General features: G+C 41.5%; 1 protein-coding gene across 2 annotated transcripts in view; it reads left to right on the forward strand.

Annotated features, from left to right (window-relative positions):
- The window catches only part of HRH4 (histamine receptor H4), a 43943-nt gene extending 23693 nt beyond the window's left edge, over positions 1-20250 (forward strand). The window contains exons 1-3 of one of the 2 annotated variants that reach the window (XM_002757128.6): positions 171-489; positions 8705-8868; positions 16537-20250. In XM_002757128.6, the coding sequence (XP_002757174.3) occupies positions 297-489; positions 8705-8868; positions 16537-17349 (1170 nt within the window). In that variant the 5' untranslated portion in view covers positions 171-296 and the 3' untranslated portion in view covers positions 17350-20250. Of the gene's footprint in view, positions 1-170; positions 490-8704; positions 11579-16536 lie in introns of those variants that run through there. The other variant, XR_008476034.2, reaches the window with a different exon arrangement.
- The last annotated feature ends 1893 nt before the right edge of the window (positions 20251-22143 follow it).

Genomic DNA, 22143 nt, shown 5'->3' on the forward strand with positions numbered 1-22143 from the left:
AGATATTTAATAATTTTATTTTAATAATGGGAGATGAATGAATCACAGTAAGATGTTTAAGGTAAAACATTTCACCGTTTTTTCTAAGTACTTTTTCAGTATCAGTTAAAGGGAAACTGTTACCACAAGTTTGCTTTATCAAGAATCAGGAAGTATTTAGACATCAGCATTAGATTAAAACAGTGTTGTTTTGAGTAGAAGACTATACATTTTAGGTATCTGATTCGAAAACATACTTGTCAGAATTGTCTGGCTGGATTAATTTGCTAATTTGATCGTCTTCATCATTTGATGTAATGTCAGATACTAATAGCACAAGTAACTCCTCACTAAGTGCTCATATTACTTTAGCATTTTTTATGTCCTTACTAGCTTTTGCTATAATGCTAGGAAATGCTGTGGTCATTTTAGCTTTTGTGGTGGACAAAAACCTTAGACATCGAAGTAGTTACTTTTTTCTTAACTTGGCCATCTCTGACTTCTTTGTGGGTAAGTTTTATATCTTTATTTAAGACAATTTTTTCCAAATTTAATTTATTTCCAAAACATGAAAGTAACTTTTGTTATTTCAGGGTACTGTGTACAACTGGGAAAAAATAAACAAAAAAGTTTAAATATTAAATTTTGGAAGGGGGCTATATGGCACTGTAAGGGAACGTTATACTTATTTAAATCAGTGCTATCTGGGAATTTTCAGCTGAAAACAGTTTATTTTCTTTTTATAGAATAAAGAAAAATTTAGAATAGCCCCAAAACTGTTTTAATGTAAGAGCTACTTGGTTCTGGTGCTATTTTCCTTGTATGTTTAGACTTGTAAGTATTCCTCTGTAAGTAAATATCGTTTTCTCAGTATCACAGTGTTAGAGTAATAAGAAGTTATGTGTATGCTAGTAACCAGTACAATCAGAACATGGAATAGTCAAGTCAATTAAATAATATGGTCAATAGTATTAATTTAATGATATGGTATACAATTTTGCAAAATATACCCAACCGTAAACTACCTTGCATATGTCATAGCATTATATAATTGTTAAGAGACCATAGACATCAAATCAATTGTTCTTTGAAAATATGCACTATATAATTTTTCACTGCCTGATGATTATTTTTAAACATTGCTTATCATAATAAGTAGATGTGCAGACATGTTAGCTGATGAGGTTGTTTTATAGGAGTTTTTAGTATAATATAATCTGGCATATTCAGATTTTTTTTGTTTATAGCTACATAAGGTTTACATTTATGTTAAAATGAAATAAACACATAAAATACGTAGTTCATTTCCTGGAATACAATGGTTACTCAATAAGTGTTAGTTCCTTTTTTTTTTTTTAATTTATCTGCAGATAGGGGTCAACCCCCATCTAGATCACAAATGTTAGTATAGTATCTACCATGTATAGTAAGTACTGCTAGGTATGTAAACACTATTAGGTAATCAAGGGATCTATAGAAGATTAGGTTAGTCTCTTCCAGTAAAGTTTTGATGTAGAAGAGTGGACAAGAGATGTTCAGAAATGACTATAGCAGCATAGAGTAACATAAGAACCCAAGAAGACCTAATGAGTGCTATGGTCACTTGGAGGAGGGATAAAGCACGTTTAGTTAGCAAACAATGGCATTTAACCTGAACTTTGAAGGATGGATAGAATTTCCATAGGCAGTGATAGGGCGGAGATGAGTATTTCAAGAATGAGCAAAGGCCTGCTGGTAAAAAGTTATTGTGCTTATCTTCCTAAGGGAGAGCTTGAAGCTGGCTGGTGTGCAGATGGGTGCAAGGGAGCAGTAGAGATGCAGTTGAAGTCTATACAGTTAGGGCCTTAAATACCAGGGTGAGAGTGGAGTGGAGTTTATTCAGCAGGCCATGTGGAGATTTAAGGATTTGAAAACAGGTGAGTGGTTGAAAGGATCAAAGCTTTATTTTAAAGGCATCGGAAGAGCCATAGGAAGTGGGGAAACTGGAGTGTCGGGTGGCATGGTTTCAGGGATGATCCTGCAGCAATCTAGGCAGAAGTCATGCAGTTAGAACCTGAGCTAGGCTGATTGGATAGGAAGGCCAGCAGGCAGAGCGGCTAAAGGTGGGGCTGGGCAGGAAAGGAGAAATCTGAGTTAAAGACTGGGCTTCTGAGACTAGGAACAGTATGGCACTCTTCAAAGAAACAGGAAGCATTTGGGCAGGGCAGCTGTGGTTCTGATGTTGCATTGAAAGTTCTGGAGAAACATTCTAGTTGAGGAGATTGATTTAGGAGTCATGGCATAGAAATGCCAGATAAAGACCGCTAACCCTTAAAGAAGTATTGAAAAAATGCAACATCTCCCCGTTCGTTTCCTCAGTTCTGTTCCTTCAGGTAACCAACATTTGCTGCTTGAAGTAAATCCTTCCACATCATTCTCTGTGCTCCCATAAACATGTACAAATACACAAGTTTATTTATGTGAACATAGAGAAGGTTCCACTATAAATATATGTATCCCTTGCTTCTTCCTTCTTCACAGAATCCTGTGACTTTCAGATGACAGTCAGCACTTAAAATAGATGATGTGTTTTTACTAATCCAAAGGGAGTGAGGCCCTGACTGCCCCAGTTTTAGGGAGGGATAGGCGAGACAGCTGAGACAGCCTGAGCCCTGAAACTTTTGAATAAAGATAGTTCTATGGCTGGGCTTGGTGGCTCACACTTGTAATCCTAGCATTTTAGGAGGCCAAGGTTGGCAGATCACTGGAGGTTAGGGGTTTGAGACCGACATGAAGAAACCCCATCTCTACTAAAAACACAAAATTAGCCAGGCATGGTGACTCATGGCTGTAATCCCAGCTATTCAGGAGGCTGAGGCAGGAGAATCGCTTGAACCTAGGAGGCAGAGGTTGCTGTGAGCTGAGATCGTACCATTGCCTTCTAGCCTGGGCAATAAGAGCAAAACTCTGTCTCAATAAAAAGAAAGAAAGAAAAAAGAAAAAGATGGTTCTAGATCAAAATGTCTCCGTATCTGGCCCAAGCCAGCATCATGGCAATCCTACCCTCAAGGACTTGAGCTTATTTTTGGGAAATGGCCCTGCAGATGTAGTTATTTAGCAGTCCTGGTGGTCTCCTCCATCAGCAGGTGGATGAGGAAACAATTCAGATAATTTCTTTTGCTTCTGATTAAAGGAGTCAGGTGCAGGTCAGGTCAGAGTCTCCATTCATCTGCCAGCCTCATCCCTCATATCTCTCCCGCCTGGTGTCAGCTTCATCCAGAGGTCTGTATATTTAACGCAGGGCTCATCATGACACAGTCCCTGGGAGCTTTTTGTAACAGGATACAAGTTTTCTGCCAATGCTGTTCTTTCTCCTTTGCCATGCTTGGAAGTGAACCTTTCATCTCTGAGCCTGGAAGACGGCATGGAAGTGGTGAGCATGCAGGGCAGAACTCATAAGAGGTTTTCTGCAGCTGTAAGCCATTGATTCTTAACATTTAGGTTCATGAGATATGGTCCTCCAGAGCCATGTGACAATGGCAGGGCAGATTAGAACCTCACATGTGGTTGATACTGTGGCCTTTCTTTCTGATCGTCCTCTTCTCCCAGGTTTTAGAACTGGCCCTCTGTGGAGAATCTAAATTTGTGGCACCCGAATTGCTAGCTTCTCAGGCTGAATTTACTGTTGAAAGCAAAGATTTATTGAGGAAAATTCTAGTACTACCTATACCAGATGATCTATAAATAACACCTCATCTGTACAGTATTCTGAGAAACACATATTATGTATATCTACATCAATATCTGTGGAAGTGTTATCATGTGACCAGTGTTTCCATTTATGGGTAGTTTCTTCTCATCTACATGTTGTACTGGCATTTGTGGCCTATGTGACCATGTGACAGGTGGCTGGATAGGATCTTCAGGGGATAAAGGTGGTTGCTGCTCTCAGAGCCTGAACCAAACGTTCAAGAGGGCAAAGTTTATCTTGATACCTCTATGCCTGAGTTCAGGACTCTTTCCTGGCCTTCTGCATTCATCTGCTCAGGCTGCTGTAACAAAATGCTCTAGACTGGGTGGCTTAAACAACTGACATTTGCTTTCTCACAGTTCTGGAGCCGGGGGCATTTCAAGATTCTGGCCAATTTTGGTTCCTGATGAGGGCTCTCTTTCTGGCTTGCAGATGGCTGCCCTCTACCTGCACCCTCACGAGGGTTTTCTCTGAGTGTGCACAGAAAGAGAGAGAGCGAGCTCTGCCATCTCTTCCTATAAGGACACCATTGGATCAGGGCCCCACTCTTATTAACGTTTTTACCTTTAATATTTTCCTTAAAGGTCTTAGTTCCAAATATAGCCACATGAGGGGTTAAGGCTCCAACATGTGAATTTGGGGAGGCTATACACGTTCAGGCCATAACACCCTCTGTGCCCTCACCGTCATCCACACATTCCTCTGGTGGCCCAAAAGATTTACTTGGCATTTTAACTCCTCCCACCTTTAATTGCCATTTTCTCATGGAAGATGTAGCTTCTTAGTTGACTTAGAAAGAAGGGACAATACCAGATGGATGGCAATTTTAGAGCAAACTGGGCTTCCCCATCCTTATCTATTTGTTCATCCAACAATCATTTATTTTAAAGCAGGCGCTTTCTGAGGTTCTGGGGATAGAGCAGTAAAAATACAGGTGGAAATCCCTGCCCTCGTGATGCTTCTATTTCTACTGGGAGCAGGGGCATGGAGACAGACAATAAACAAGAAAAATAAGTAAGTCAAATTATATAGTATTTTAGAGGTTGATAATTGCTACTGAAAAAATGCAGAGATGAAGGAGAAGTAGTGTATTGGGGATAGGGCTGCAATTTTAAACCTTGGAGCTAAAATTTTCTGAGAAAGACACATTTAAAGGCCAGAAGCTTTGGCTCACAGGTGTAATCCCAGCACTTTGGGAGGCTGAGGCTGGTGGATCACTTGAGGCTGGGAGTTTGAGACCAGCCTGGCCAATGTGATGAAACTCTTATCTCTATTAAAAATACACAGATTAATTGGGCATGGTGGCACATGCCTGTAATCCCATCTACTCAGGAGGCTGAGGCAGGAGAATCACTTGAACCCAGGAGGTGGAGTGCTACTGTACTCCAGCCTAGGTGACAGAGCCAGACTGTACTGCCTAAAAACCAAAACAAAACAAAGCAAAAAAGAAAGACATTTGAGCAAACAGAAGTTGCCCTTGGGGGAAGAGCATTTCATGCCAAGGAATAGCAGGTGCACGGGATCTGAGGCGGAAGGGTGTGTGGTGCATTGGAGGCCAGAGGGACTGGGGTGGAGTAATTGAGGGGTGAGGAGTAGGAATGGGACTGGGAAAGTGGGGCATATAGTTTGTTTTCAGTTTTGTCTTAATCTGTTCAAGAAACGGGCTCTTAATTTTACTTATCAACTCCATTTGACCCAAAACCATAATTCCAGAATTGAAGGTGTAGAAACACTTTGGAGTAGGTATATCAGAGAAATAGTTTAGATTCGCTTTTTTTGCAACTTCTTTGGAATGAGCCACAGACATCTCTGTTGCTCAACCAGACAGAGGAAATGTGCATGTCACAAGTAGAGAAGCATTACATAGAACGCAGGGTGACAGCACAGAGCGGGGGTTCCGAAAGTCAAAGGAAACCCTAGAGCCTGTCTCCAGCCGACCCGTTTCCAGCAGCACCTATGCTTTCAAACACACCCTTCCTTTTTGGTGTAAATCAGAAAGCGTGCGACAAAGAGCATTTACCTCCCACCTCTCCCCTGCACCTCTCAGTCACTGGTGTCTAGAATGCATGACTGGCATCTCTCTTCTTTTTCATTTCTGTGGAAGAAATGAGTGCCAGTGTTGAAAATCCTCATGTTGAGAACACTGGAAGGCACAACCGTGGGCTAAAATATAATAAATGTCTCTGTTTGGATACTTTTATTTCCTTCAGTGCAGATCAGCTTAGATTAACAATTAAAATGCCAATAGTCTCATATTTTCAAACTGCTAGTCTTGACCCATTATTGGTGACCTACATTATTTTATTTATTTATTTATTTATTTTTGAGGCAGGGTCTCACTCTATCATCAAGGCTGGAGTGCAGTGGTGTGATCATGGCTCACTCCAGCCTTGACCTCCCTTGCTCAAGTGATCCTCCTGCCTCAGCCTCCTGATTAGCTGGGACTACAGGCATGTGCAACTGTGTCCAGCTCATTTTTGTATTTTTTTCTTTGTGGAAATGGGTTTCTTCCATGTTGACCAGTCTGGTTTCAAACTCCTGGGCTCAAGTGATCTACCTCCCTCAACCTTTCAAGGTACTGGGTTTACAGGCATGAGCCACCAAGCTCAGCTAGTGACCTATTTTATACCATAGACATACACACACTCACCCTGGAGGAGATGAAAGGCACCCTAAGGAAGTTTACTTATCATTGAAAATATACTTGAAACATGAAACAAGCAGGTTATTTGAACTACATATAAGAATTGACCATGCAACTCTTCATCTCTATGGGGTCTTGTGTTTCATCTTTGTATGTGAACCTAGGGATAAAATAGGAGGGTTTATTTAGCACTACCTTCCACTGGTTCTGAAACCATGCCATTATAGCCTCATGTGGTCTTATTATTGTAGAATGCAGGCTTTCCTTCTTCCTTTCCTTTTCCTTTATCTTTATTATTATTCTTAATGATAGACTAATTTGGTTCTCATATGAAAAAATGGGAATTCCTGGAAGTGCCTGATACATTTGAAGAAACTCAACAAAATAAGATTTTATCTGAGCTTCCACCTAATAGATCATATTCTCAGCAACTAATCACACCTTTGTGAAATGCCAATGTAATTAAAAACCTCTAAAAGCTAAAGGAAAAGGAACCTCATTTTGTCACTTGTCAGTTAAGCAGTTTCTGCACTGAGCTGAATCACTGTGGTAGAGCGTGTCTGTTTGTTCATGCAGTGAAGAGTCATAGGTGAAGTCAGAGGTTCTGAAATCACATTGCCTGGTTTAACATAAATCTTCTCCACTTGCTAACTGAGTGGACCTTGGTCTAATTGTCTCTTTTCAGAGCTTCAGGTTCTTTAAGTGTTATCTCAGCATGGTCCCTTCCTCACAAAGTTTCTTTGAAGGTGAAATGAGGTGACACTTGCAATGCACACAGCACAGGGTCTGCCATATGGTAATTGTGCAAAACATATTGGCTGTTATGAATTTAAGTTAAATGTACAAGTCATTGGCCAACTCTAGAGGATGCAGGAAACACAGACATTGATTTGTGAGATGGCCCTAATCCTCAGAAGAGACAGACTCAAAAGATGACTATGATATAAAAGTAGAAGTAATTAATGTATGAGAGAGGGAAAGATGAGCAAAGGACTAGGAAAGTGCAGAGGACAGAGGGGTCACTTCTGCTGAGGAAGCTCCCAGAAAGAGGACATGGATGAGGTCACTTTTTGGTCTTAGTGAATAATGAGAAGGAAATGAATTGGCTATTTATTTTTTATTTTTATTTTTTTGAGACAGGGTCTCACTCTGTCACCCAGGATGCAGTGCAGTGGTGCAATCTCATCTCACTGCAACCTCCATCTCCTGTGTTCAAGTGATTCTCCTGCCTCAGCCTCCTGAATAGCTGGGATTATAGGCATGGGCCACCATGTCTGCCTAATTTTTGTATTTTCAGTAGAGACTGGGTTTCACCATGGTGGGCAGGCTGGTCTTGAACTCCTGACCTCGTGTGATCCACCTGCCTCAGCCTCCCAGAGGCTGAGCCACCATGCCCGGCCTGAATTGACTTTTTAGTAGAAGACAGACGGGCATTTTAGGAACAAAGAATGACACTGGCAAAGAAAAAAGGGATGTGAAAATATGCAGTGTGTTTGGGGGAAGGGTGGCCCATCCATCCTGTTTGGGTTAGAGCATGGAGAAAGTAAACATGATTTATGCTGCCTGTGGCTGGCAATACTAGACCTGTACTTAATTTGGAAAGTAGAAAGGAGCCATTGAAAGTACAGTCACCCCTTGGTGTCTGTGGGGGATTTGTTCCAGGACTCCCCTTAGATAGCAGAATCCAAGAAAACTGAAGTCCCTGATATAAAATGCTGTAGTAGTTGCATGTAACCTATGCACATCCTCCTGTCTACTTTATTATTATTTGTTATTATTTTTAATAATAGAGATGGGGTTTCACCATGTTGCCCAGGCCAGTCTCGAACTCCTGGTCTCAAGTGATCCACCCACCTTGGTCTCCCAAAGTGCTGGGATTACAGGAGTGATCCATCACTCCTGCCCCCTCTCATATACTTTAAATCATCTGTAGATTACATATAATACCAAAGACAATGTGAGTGCTATGTAAATAGTTGTTATACTGTGTTGTTTAGAGAATAATGACCAGGAGTCATTACCATTAGTCAAAGTCTGTACATGTCCAGTACAGATGCAGCTTTTATCCAAATATTTTCTCTCTGTGATTGGTTGAATCTACAGATGTAGAATCCACAGATAAGGGAGGCCAACTGTACAATGTTCATGACCCTTCTTACAAAAATGGCATTTAAGGAATGTGTAGAAAATCTGTCCTGAGCTGCTTCATGAAATACCATGAATTTCTGAATTAGAACCAAACCATTTGTAGTGAATTCAGATATGTCATGGTATTGTGTTGCCATTAAAACATGCCCCTTTGTGTTTATTGATATGCACTAATTTCTTATGCTTCTGTTTTTCCTGTGCAGGTGTGATCTCCATTCCTTTGTACATCCCTCACACACTGTTTGAATGGGATTTTGGAAAGGAAATCTGTGTATTCTGGCTCACTACTGACTATCTTTTATGTACAGCATCTGTATATAACATTGTCCTCATCAGCTATGATCGATACCTGTCAGTCTCAAACGCTGTAAGTCAAAACATTAATTTTTCCCCCTTAGAAGATTATGTAAATGTACATGTTGGATTCCCAAGCAAAAATTCTTTTAAGCCTAACATTTAATTTAATTGACAGACCTTGGAGGAGCCCTCTCCTTTTGTTGTCTGGCATAAAGTTCTTGCTGGTTGTTAGTTTGTGTGATTTGGATAATTAACTCACCTGGGAAGGAATCAAAGAAAACCCAAGGCAAGTTGTCCCAACTGGTATACTGAGTCTATAGTAGATTGGATGGACATGACATTCATGGTAGGTTTATTGGTTCCACTCCATAGACATACTGAGACCTGAATATATTCCTTGGAATGGAACTTGGAGGGCAGTAGAAAGAATCCCAGACTGAAATGCGGTGAAAAAATCAATTCTGAATGGCCAAAGGAAAAGACAGTATACAGGGAAGCTACAGTTTACACAGTGGGACCAGTCAGAAAGATCAAGTCCTCATGCCACTTAGAGCCCGTGCCCAGGAAGCCAGAACTTACTCAAGATTTGGAATTGCCTCATCTACGAGTTAGTGGAAATTCTTAAGTCAGCTAAATTTCTCAGCAATGGAACAAAGGAGAAAATAAGGTTGAAGTAAGGACAAGGGGGCCACAGAAATATGGGGCAGTGATCTAAAACCTTTGAGGCCTACATGGGAAACTTCCTTCACTCCCATCTCAGGGACCCAACTCTTTGGGTTACTACTGTGTGATAGGCACTTTGCTGAGTGCTGCGTTACAAAAGTGAATATGCAGAGTCTCTATTTTATCTTCTTTTGAATGTTTGTTTTGGGTTCAGGGGATATGTATTCAGGTTTGTTATATAAGTAAGCTGCATGTTGTGGGGGTTTTGGTGTAGAGTATATTTTGTCACTTCGGTAATGAACATAGTATCTGATAGGTAGTTTTTTTTAATCCTCTTCCTCTTCCCACCTACCATCCTCAGGTAGGCCCAGTATCTGTTGTTTCTTTTTTTGTGTGGGTCTCTATTCTTGACGAACATAGTCATCTGCATGGAGGTGGATCCAGGAACATGTGGGTTCAGTACAATGGACTAAATGCTGTGCTGGGGGCCTTGAGAGGACAGTGACAGCTCTAGCCTGGGAGGATTGTGCAGCTGGAGGTTGACAGGATCGGAAGGTGCATTAGATCGGGCGAAGATAAACTACTGTGTCGAAGAGACTATAAAATGTGGAGGCTTAAGCAAGCTAAAAGTTTATTTTTCTCTCACACAACAGTCCATGAAAGGGTGCATTCTCTGCTCTAGGAACTCACCAGGAACCCTGCTGGCAGGTGGCTCTGCACCTTCTAGGGCAGGGACTGGCAAACCTTCACTATAAAGAGCCAGATAGCAAATATTTTTGGCTTTGTAGGACCTACTGTTTCTATTGCAACTGCTCAAATGTACCATTGTATCCCCCAAACAGCCATCGATAATATATACAAAATATGTACTTGGCTGTGTTTCAATAAAACTTTATTTACCCAAATAGGTGGTGGGCCACATTTGTTACTCTGTTACCCAGGCTGGAATGCAATGGCATGATCTTGGCTCACTGCAACCTCTGCCTCCCAGGTTCAAGTGATCCTCCTGCCTCAGTCTCCTGAGTAGCTGAGATTACAGGTGAGCACCACCACACCTGGCTAATTTTTGTATTTTTAGTAGGGATGGGGTTTCACTGTGTTGGCCAGGCTGATCTCGTACTCCTGACCTCAATTGACCCGCCTGCCTCTGCCTCTGCCTCCCAAGCTGCTGGGGTTACAGGCATGAGCTACAGCACCTAGCCCATATTTGTTTCATGGCCAGTAGTTTTCTGGCCTCTGCTTTAGGCCATTCTCCTTCTCTGCATGGTCAAAGTCAGGTTGTTGTCATACTAGGTTCTGGAGAGGAAGGGGAAAGGGAAGAAGTTCAGAGCAAGGGATTTTTCTTTTAACCAAGTAGTGCAGAGTCACATAGTCATTTCCACTTACATTTAATTGGTGAAACTTAGTCACATGGTCCCATCTTGCCACAGAGGAAGCTGGGAAACTCTAGTTGAGCCACCACATAATCAGGAAGGAGGGGAGAATGGATGTGGGAGGGCAGCCAGCTGTGTCTCCCCCTTAGCACTGGGTACTTCATTGGCGCCAGGGTCCACTGCAGTTTGTATTGTATGCAGAGAGTGCAGATCAGCTTAGATTAACAATTCAAATGCCTATAGTCTCATAGTTCTCAAACTGCTAGCCTTGACCCATTATTGATTTATGAAATCAGTTTAGTGGGTTGTGACCTTTGTTTTCAGTGTAAAGATTTGGACTGAAACAGAATAGGACAGCTGAGCATGGTGGCTCACACCTGTAATTTCAGCACTTTGGAAGGCCAAGGTGGGTGGATATCTTGAGGTCAGGAGTTGGAGACTAGCCTGGTCAATAGGGTGAAACCCCCATCTCTACTAAAAATACAAAAAAATTAGCTAGGCATGATGGTGCTTGCCTACAATCCCAGCTACTTGGGAGGGTGAGGCAGGAGAATTGCTTGAACTTGGGAGGTGGAGGTTGCAGTGAGCTGAGACTGCACCATTGCATTCCAGCCTGGGTGTCACAGCAAGACTCCATCTCAAAAAAAGAAAAAGAAATGGAATAGACCAAAATAAAAAATTAGAAAACATCAGAATATCTTGTACGTAAGAAAAGTAAATACCGTTTTATGAATACTTCCATCTGTGTGTTTGGTTATGACATATAATATATTTTTTACTTTAGATCACAGTCGAGTGTTTGAAAACAGTGCTCTAATTCAGAATCTTTCCCATTTGCACTTTACATTTTTTCCTTTCTTTCTGGGTTAACATTTCTTTTTAACCTCCACTGGATGTTCCTAGGGCTTCCTTATCTGGATGGCTCAGCTTTTGAATTTATTCTCAGGTTTGAGGGCAGAAAAGGGACAGCTTACCCAGTCAGGCAAAGTGCTTAGAGGTTACAGAGAGATGAGGGATGAGGCCCAGAGGGAATTAGACTTTCTTTTTGTTTATTATTATTTATTTATATTTTTATTTCTTTTAGACAGAGTCTCGCTCTGTCCCCCAGGCTGGAGTGCAGTGGCACAATCTTGGCTCACTGCAAACTCTGCCTCCTGGGTTCAAGCCATTCTCCTGCCTCAGCTTCCTGAGTAGATGAGATTACAGGTGTGCACCACCACGCCCAGCAAATTTTTTATTTTTAGTGGAGAAGAGGTTTTGCCATGTTGGCCAGGATGATTTCTCTTGACCTCAAGTATCCACCTGCCTTGGCCTCCCAAAGGGCTAAAATTACAGGTGTGAGCCACCATGCCCAGCGTGTTTTTTGTTTTTAAATCCTAGTCTTGCCCCAAGGAATTCCCCAGGCAATTCAGGCTGTAAACTTGATGAGGGATGGGTTGGCTAGATCCTGGGTCCCCTGTGCACAGCACAGAGTAGAATACACAGGGTTCCACAAATGAATATATGGGTGCTGGCAGGGATGCTCAAGCAGACCTTGTACCTCTGTTGGCGAATAGTTCAAATGCAGCCATGTGAAAACAGAAGGAAGCCTTCAAAGACCACTGGGAGCCCATAAGAAGCAGCAATGGGGAAGCTGAACCCTTACTATAGCTGAAAGTAAGAAAGGGGAAAGGGATGGGTGGCCTGGGAAATGGAAATCTGACAATAATTTGGAAAAGTAAAGCTCAGTGCAGGTGGAGCACATAATTACAGTCCTCAGAGAGGTTTTCTGGAGGGGCAGATTCCATGTGGCTGAAGTCAGAGTTGGGTGGGGAAGGAGAACAGCAGGTCTTCATGATAGCTGGAGGGAATGGGAATTAAAATGTAAATAGAGGCTGGGCATGGTACATAGAGGTGGCTCACGCCTGTAATCCCAGGGCTTTGGAAGGCTGACTGGCAGATCACTTGAGGTCAGGAGTTCGAGATCAGCCTGCCCAACATGGCAAAACCCAGTCCCTACTAAAAATACAAAAATCAGCTGGGCTTGGTGGTGGGCGCCTGTAATTTCAGCTACTCAGGAGGCTGAGGCAGGAACTTGAACCTAAAAGGTGGAGGCTGCAGTGAGCCAAAATTGGACCACTGCACTCCAGCCTGGGTGACAGAGCGAGACTCCCTCTCAAAAAAAAAAAAAAAAAAGCCAGGCATGGTGGTTCATGCCTGCCATCCCAGCACGGTGGGAGGCTAAGGCAGGCAGATCACCTGAGGTTGGAAGTTTGAGACCAGCCTGACCAACATGTAGAAACCCTGTCTCTAATAAAAATACAAAATTAGCTGGGTGTGGTGGCGCATGCCTGTAATCCCAGCTACTTGGGAGGCTAAGGCAGGAGAATTGCTTGAACCTGGGAGGTAGAGGTTGTGGTGAGACAAGATCATGCCATTGCACTCTAGCCTGGGCAATGAGAATGAAACTCCATCTCAAAAAAAAAAAATTGTACACACAATTAAGATAGTAAAAGAAGGGTACTTCTTTACTGGCAGGAGAAGAAAGAAACTTGACAGTAAAATCAAGACCACAGGAAATCTGCCCTGGGAGGACTCACTGGGACACGATGTTTGTTGCTAGGGCTACCATAACAAGACCACAAACAGGGTTGCTGAAAACAACAGGAATTTATTCTCTCCCATTTCTGAAGGCTAGACATTTAAAATCAAGGTGCTGACAGGGCCATCCTTTCTCGGAAGGCTCCGGGACACCTTGTTCTGTGCCTGTCTTTTAGCTTCTGGTGTTGCCAGCAACCCCTGGCATTCCTTGGCTTATAGATGTGTTCCTGCAGTCTTTACCTCTGTTGTAACGTGGTGTTCTCTCCCTGGGGCTGTGTCTGTGTCTCTGTTTTCTCTTCTTATAAGGACATATTGGATAGGGTGACCCCTAATTCAGTATGAGCTCATCTTGATTACATCTGCAAACACCATATTTCCAAATAAGGCCACATTCACAGGTACTGAGGGGTTTAGGACATCACCATACCTTTTTGCGGGGCACAATTTAACTCACAACAGGCATTTAGAATGGTCCTGAAATCCATCTCATTATTACCACCAACAAGTTCTAGTAGGCTGCTCAGATTCTCAAAAAAAAAAACAAAAAAACCCTGATTGACAGAAGGTGTGGACATTTTATTGGGGTGGGGCAAAAAGTAGGGTAAGAGACAGTGTCATGAATAATGGACATATTCTGTAGTGGGCAAGAACTAGGTCACTGCGGGATTTCAGGGACACCACTCCATGCAGCCTGAGTCTCGATTCAACCAATGCTTGAGCTGTCTATCTTTCAAACATGCTCCCTGGAGATGCAGAGATCAGCATCCTCTTCACAACTCCTTGGCTGTCCATTATCTCAATTGACCTTATGCATAATGGAGGAGAGATCATTTTCCAACATATTGTGTTGTATCATTACCAAGGCTGAGCAGAGCAATTAGAAAACTAAACGCAGCTTTAGGACCATCTGGGTATTGTTACCATCTTCATAATCATTAGATTTAGTGCAAGAGATGTATTAATTAGTGGCACAGGAAACAGAAGGCCAAAAAAAAAAGTGTATTGTATATGAGAGCTTGTGGTCAGGACCATAGGCATTTTAACTTAGCCTCAGAAAAACGCAACAAACCCACCTCCCTACAATTAAAAAAAAACTTAGTGTTTTTATTTTTAAATTATTAACTAGCTTTCTTTTATCTCTAGCCAATAGAGGTCTTCTCAGCCTGTATGATCCAACAAAGAAAGTGTGCTGGGCAATGTTGCACCCCTTTAAAACCACTGCAGGACGAGACTCAAACACTCACAGAAAAAATATGACACAAGAAACAGAAAAAAGGGGGCATGTTCCAATGACATGGGTAGATCAGTTTTTTTCCCTGTGAGTGAGGAAATTAGAGAAACATGGAATATATGAGCTGAAAGGAACCTTGGAACCTTACTAATTTTTTTTTTGAAATCTTATTGATTTAAATAAGGTTCACAGAGGTTGTCTGTTCCAGGTTGCCTTAAAGAATTCCTTATCGCTCATATACAGTGATTGGTCTTATATGTATTTAGATTTAGAAGACATTCTTAAAGATTTTAGGATTGACATAAGGATTTTGGGTCCTGTGATCAGAGGGCAGTCCTCACTCATAGAATCTCATTATCCTTTATAGAAGCTTGTCCTTGTGACCAAATGGCGTTAGAATATTCTTCATCCTTAAAAAAGATGGTGGCACTAGCCACAGTCGTGTCTCTCAAAGTGGATGGTCATCACGGCTTTGACGTAGTATTTTTCAGATGGAAAGGCTTGCACAAAGAAGGGACGTGGTGGGCTGGGTGAGCTCAAGTTTAAAATCACAGCATTTTGAGAGGCTGAGACACGAGGATCACTTGAATCCAGGAGTTTGAGACCAGCATGGGCAACATAGTGAGACACTGTCTCTACAAATAACAAAAAAATGTAGCCAGGTGTGGTGGTGTACATCCATGGTCCTAGCCACTTGGGAGGCTGAAGCAGGAGGATGACTTGATCCTAGGCAGCCTAGGCACAGCTGCAGTGAGCTGTGTTGTGCCACTGCACTGCAGCCTGGGCAATAGGACAAGACCTTGTCACAAACAAACAAACATCAGGAAGCGACTTGGTAATGCTTAACAGTAATGTGGTATTTATCTGCAGCGGGTTTAAAAATCTTTTTTGGGCTGGGTGTGGTGGCTCATACCTGTAATTCCAGCATTCTGGGAAGCTGAGGTGGGCAGATCACCTGAGGTCAGGAGTTTGAGACCAGCCTGGCCAACAGAGATGTAGAGAAACATCGTCTCTACTAAAAATATAACAATTAGCTAAGTGTGGAGGCAGGCACCTGTAATCCCAGCTATTCAGGAGGCTGAGGCAGGAGAATTGCTTGAACCTGGGAAGCAGAGGTTGCAGTGAGCTGAGATCACACCATTGCACTCCAGCCTGGGTGACAAGTATGAAACGCCATCTAAATAAAATAAAATAAAAATATATTTGTCTGTGATTAATCTTCTTGGGAGTGATAAGAATCCTTTCTCTTTTTGATTCCACCTTGAAGTCTCAGCAAAAACTACAGAGTAGATTCTTTCTGAATATTGGAATCAGATAAGGCAATGACTTTCAAACTTTTTTGACTGTGACTACAGTGAGAAATGCATTCGGCACTGTGATTCAGAGAAACAGCGTTTCCCCTTACATACGTGTATCTCTGTTTCCAAAGATATATTGCTTTGTTTGATGAAACATCATCAAAGAACACTTACCCTCACTATGCGTGATGCATTCTGATATCGACTACTCTATTTCATTAAAATGCCTCAGCCTGCAGATTGAGCAATACTGTGGGAAGGTGTGCCCAACTTCAGTTGTTTGACATTCAGGTTAGTGTCAGTTAGGAAAAACTGCTTTCTTATTTTACACACTGGCCTTGGTATTTTCTATAGTATCAGAGATTTAACCTTGAAGGTGACAGTCTTCTCCCCTGAAAACCATTAAGAGAGTTTGCATCTTGGCCCAGGCTCCGCTGAAGTTGAACTGTCTGCCCTGGTCCACATTATGATACCCAGGTTAGTTAATGTTTTCATCCTTTGCACATCCCTGAAATTTCTAAGGGCCTATGAGATACTTTATACATTCAATATGCATTTATTATATTGAAAATAATTTGTTTGGTCTCTTCTAGGTGTCTTATAGAACTCAACACACTGGGATCTTGAAGATTGTCACTCTGATGGTGGCCGTTTGGGTGCTGGCCTTCTTAGTGAATGGGCCAGTGATTCTAGTTTCAGAGTCTTGGAAGAAAGAAGATAATGAATGTGAACCTGGATTTTTTTCAGAATGGTACATCCCTGCCATCACATCATTCTTGGAATTCCTGATCCCAGTCACCTTAGTCGCTTATTTCAACATGAATATTTATTGGAGCCTGTGGAAGCGTGATCATCTCAGTAGGTGCCAAAGCCATCCTGGACTGACCACTGTCTCTTCCAACATCTGTAGACACTCATTCAGAGGTAGACTATCTTCAAGGACATCTCTTCCTGCAGTGACAGAAGTAGCTGCATCCCTTCATTCAGAGAGACAGGGGAGAAAGAGCAATCTTATGTTTTCCTTAAGAACCAAGATGAATAGCAGTAGAATTGCTTCCAAAATGAGTTCCTTCTCTCAGTCAGATTCCGTAGCTCTTCACCAGAGGGAACATGTTGAACTGCTCAGAGCCAGGAGATTAGCCAAGTCACTGGCCATTCTCTTAGGGGCTTTTGCTGTTTGCTGGGCTCCGCACTCTCTGTTCACAATTGCTCTTTCATTTTACTCCTCAGCAACAGGTCCTAAATCAGTTTGGTACAAAATTGCATTTTGGCTTCAGTGGTTCAATTCCTTTGTCAATCCTCTTTTGTATCCGTTGTGTCACAAGTGCTTTCAAAAGGCTTTCTTGAAAATATTTTGTATGAAAAAGCAACTTCCACCATCACCGCACCGGTCAGTATCTTCTTAAAGACAGTTTTCTCACTTCTGTAAATTTTAGTCTCAATCTCACCTAAAGGAATTGGATCTGGCCTTTATCTTACCCTTTCCATTCTACCAACAAATCTATACTTTGAAGTCAATGGAAAATTACTCCAGTGAATAATAGCAGTATAATGAATTGATGCTATTTTTGTAAACTTGTGGCCATAATAGTACTATGTTGTTCTTAGTCATCACCTCTTCCTTATCTTTTAGATGTTAACATCATGTTGATTACAAAAAAAAACCCCAAAAATCCACTTTTTGTTTTCTATGTTCCATGTTTAATACAGTCTTAAGTGAATTTCTCTTTATTATTTTGTAGTAATAGAAACTTATACAGTTTCAAAATCATTCCCTAAAGCATGCTCTAGGAAAAGGAGCTTCCTGGTTGGGACTGCCCGACTCTCTTCTGGTCAGTGGGTGGGCGAGGTGGGGTTTGAGCTGACAAGAGCAGGGAACGGGAATGTGCTCCTGTGTATTTCCAGATTTTTGTATTCCTAATTCCAGGAAGGGAGAGAGCATAGTATGGGAGAGGAACGAGCTGAAGACTGCTGCTCTCAAGGTCCTCAGTAAAGTTATTTTGGAGGCGCAGGTGGTCACAGGATCAGAAAGCAAGGGATAGACAGTGGTCATCAATGCTTGAAAGTATGGCTTGTCCCTTTTCTTCCTGTTCTCTTCTTTCAGCTTCCACATCAGTTTCTTTTTGTTAGAAAATATGGAAGAGTAAGGCTAAGAGATGGTGAAGGGACTACATGATTAAACTAGGCAGACCTGGTATACAGTCACTGAACTAGTAGATGTCAATAATAATTATTTTTAAAAATGTTTCTTTAAGAGATTATCTTGCTCTGTCTCCCAGGATGGAGTGTAGTAATGCAATCATAGCTCACTGTGGCCTTGAACTCCTTGGCTCAAGCAATCCTCCTGACTCAGCCTCCCAAGTATCTAGGTACTCACCACCACACCTGGATATTTAAAAAATTATTTTTGTAGTGATGAAGTCTCACTGTGTTGCCCAGGCTGGATGTCAATAATTATTTTTTTAAAAAAACATTACAAATTTTTTTAACAGATTCTTACCCTGTTACCCAGGCTGGAGTGCATTTGCATGATCGGGGCTCACCACAACTTCTGCCTCCCAGGTTCAAGTGACTCTTGTGCTTCAGCCACCTGAGTAGCTGAGATTACAGGTGCATGCCACCATGCCTGGCTAAGTTTTATATTTTTAGTAGAGATGGGGCTTTGCCATGTTGGCCAGCCTGGAAGTTTTTTATTTTGATAGGACAGGATCTTGTCATGTTGCCCAGGCTGTTCTCAAACTCCTGGGATGAAACAGTCCTCCCATCTTGGCCTCCCAAAGTGCTGGGATTATAGGCATGAGCCACCATAATAATTATTGCCTGGATGTCAATTATTATTTTAAAATATTGTCTTTAATGCATTTGCTCAATATTTTACATTGCATTGGTCAGTGTTATTCCTTTATTATTTGGTAGTATAGATTATATTTTACTGATGAAATCACATCACATAGTCTGGTGATGTTTTGTCCTTTTTAAAAATTTTCTTTTGAGTTGGGGTCTTGCTCTGTTGCCCATGCAGGAGTGCAGTGGTATGCTCTCAGCTCACTGCAGCCTTGACTGCTGGCTCCAGCAATCCTCCTACTTCAGCCTCCAGAGTAGCTGGGACCACAGGCATTTGCCTCCATGCCCCACTAACGTTTTTTAAATTGTTCTCTTTCTTGAAGTGTTCTCTGTCTTTGTCACAAAATTTCATTTTTTTCTCATAGTTAATTTCATCTTTCATGTAAGATATTATTGGTGTTTCTTTTATAACTTTGCAGTTCTTACACAATTTAGTCATTTTTGTGTTTCTTAGGAACTTTAAGCCATTGATTAACTTCAAACACTAAAGTACGAAAGTCTTGTAAGTACACGAGTGCTTAGAAATGCACATACTTTTTATATACTCTTATGCCTTACATCAAAGTTCAATATGAGAAATACGTGTTTAACATTCAATAGTAATTGGAAAATTTTGGGAAATAAACTCTCTTAAGTGCACACATTTTAATAAACTTGCTACTTGTCTGCTGTTGATTTTAACATTTAAATAAATTAGTAGTTGTGGATTTCATGTGATCACTGGGGGCTTGAATGTTCGTGGAATGGAGTGGTCCTATGACAACTTTTCCCATTTGAACCATAGGGGGGCACATGCCTAAGTATTTACATGTATTTTCTACAGTATATATAAACTATAATACGTATTATATTTCATTCAATCTAAGATGCCATCAAGAAAAGACATATTGTTATTTTATTTACTGTATTAGTCCGTTTTCATGCTGCTGATAAAGACACACCTGAGGCTGGGAAGAAAAAGAGATTTAATGGACTTACAGTTACATGTGGCTGGGGAGGTCTCACAATCATGGCGGAAGGCAAGGAGGAGCCAATAACTTCTTACATGGGTGGCGGCAGGCAAAGAGAGAGAGCTTGTTCAGGGGAACTTTGGTTTTTAAAAGCATCAGATCTTGTGGGATTCATTCACCATCACAAGAACAGTGCGGAAAAGACCCACTGCCATAATTCAATCACCTCCTACAGGGTTCCTCCCACAACACATGGGAATTGTGGGAGTTACAATTCAGGATGAGATTTGGGTGGGGAGACAGCCAAACAGTATAAAAGAGAAAATGCTGCAAATTGTCTGATACAATACTTTAAAAAAATCACATTGACGATAAGCTTCATTCTGATTTTAGAGTTCAGAAGTGGACAATATGTGTCTTAGAAGTGATGGAATATGATATATGTGTGATAAATGAACTGAATGAAACTAATCTTCTATGAAACGAGAGTTTGAAGAATAAATCCTATGATGGTACATGTGTGTATTCATTAAACAAGTGTTTACGGAGGGTCTGTCATGTATTGTCTACTTATTGTAAAAATGCCTATGAACCATGCCAGTAAGATTTAGATTCTCCAGGAACAGGAATTTTACTTTGGGGTTCTTGTAGTACACTACCAGGCATGCCATAGATGCTCAGTAGATGCTTACTGAAAAGGCACAACATACTTGAGGCATTTTCATTCAAATGGAGGGTAAATCCCAGCTTTAAAATTCCAGTATTTAAAATTTGCACTAGAGGAACTTTAAAATGTATTTTCCATGATAATAAAAGCAATGTGTACTTATTTTTTTTTTTTAATGTGTACTTATTGTAAGAAGAAAAGACATTACTACAACAATTCCTATATACAAGGTGTAGCCATAATTATTAGTTTGGTGAATGTATTAGTTTGTTCTAGCATTGCTATAAGGAACTACCTAAGACTGAGTAATTTATAAAGAAAAGAGGTTTAATTGTCTTACAGGTCATCAGGCTGCACAGTAACCATGTATGCGAGGCCTCAGGAAGCTTACAATATGGCAGAAGGTGAAGACGAAGCAGGCATGTCTTATATGGCCAGAGCAGAAGGAAGAGAGAGAAGGGGAAGGTGCTACACACTTTTAAACAACTTGGTCTGTTGAGAACTCACTATCATGAGACCAGCAATGGGGAAATCTGCCCCCATGATCCAGTCACCACCAGGCCTCAACTCCAACATAGGGGATTACAATTTGACATGAGATTTAGGTGGGGACACAAATTCAAACCATATCAGGGTAGATGTTTCTAAAGAAAAAAAAAAACCATAATGTAATCTCGTTTTTTTGGAAACATATTTGCACATATAAATTTCTAAAGATACCTTCAGGCAAATGGTTTCATAAAATGAGGTCTATTCTAGAATGAGTAATCACTGCCCTCTCCCCCAAACATGGCTGGCTTATAAAATCTGATTTTTAAATATTTATTTGCTCATCTTAAATCCAGATCCAAATCCACTGGCATAATTGGCAGAATATTCCTAAGAATATTGGCTCCTGAGTACTGGCTTCCGCTGGCATGTGTAGAGATGGACTCCTGAAGAGTGAAGGGGGCTTTGGGATATAAATGCTGATTAGGATGACACTGCAGGTCAAGTGGGTTTTTGTTGTTGTTGTTGTTGTGTTTCAAGACGGAGTCTTGCTCTGTCACCCAGGCTGCAGTGCAATGGTGCGATCTCAGCTCACTGCAATCTCTCTCTCCTGGGTTCAAGCAATTCTCCTGCCTCAGCCTCCTGAGTAGCTGGGATTACAGGGGCCCACCACCATGCCCTGCTAATTTTTGTATTTTTAGTAGAGATGGGGTTTTGCCATGTGGGTCAGGCTGGCCATGAACTCCTGACCTCAGACAATCCACCCACCTCGGCTTCCCAAAGTGCTGGGATTACAGATGTGAGCAACCATTCTCCACTGGTCAAGTGTTTTTATGAGTCATGAAGCTTTCAACATAAGTAGCTGAAGTATCCTAAGAGCGATTCTTTTTCTTTTCTTTTTTTTTTTTGAGATGGAGTCTCACTCTATTGCCCAGATTGGAGTGCAGTGGTACAATCTTGGCTCACTGCAGCCTCTGCCTCCTGGGTTCAAGAAATTCTGCTGTCTCAGCCTTCCTAGTAGTTGGGATTACAGGCACCTGCCACCACACACAGCTAATTTTGGTATTTTAGTAGAGAGGGAGTTTCACCATGTTGGCCAGGCTGGTCTTGAACTCCTGACCTCCAGTGATTCACCCACCTTGGCCTCCCAAAGCGCTGGGATTACAGGCATGAGCCACTGCATTTGGCTCTAATAGGGATTTTATACAGCTATTTTTGTGGCTTTTTGGTAACATTTTCCTGTAGTAAAG

Source organism: Callithrix jacchus, chromosome 13 (genome assembly GCF_049354715.1).
Source record: "Callithrix jacchus isolate 240 chromosome 13, calJac240_pri, whole genome shotgun sequence".
Classification (NCBI taxonomy): domain Eukaryota; kingdom Metazoa; phylum Chordata; class Mammalia; order Primates; family Cebidae; genus Callithrix; species Callithrix jacchus.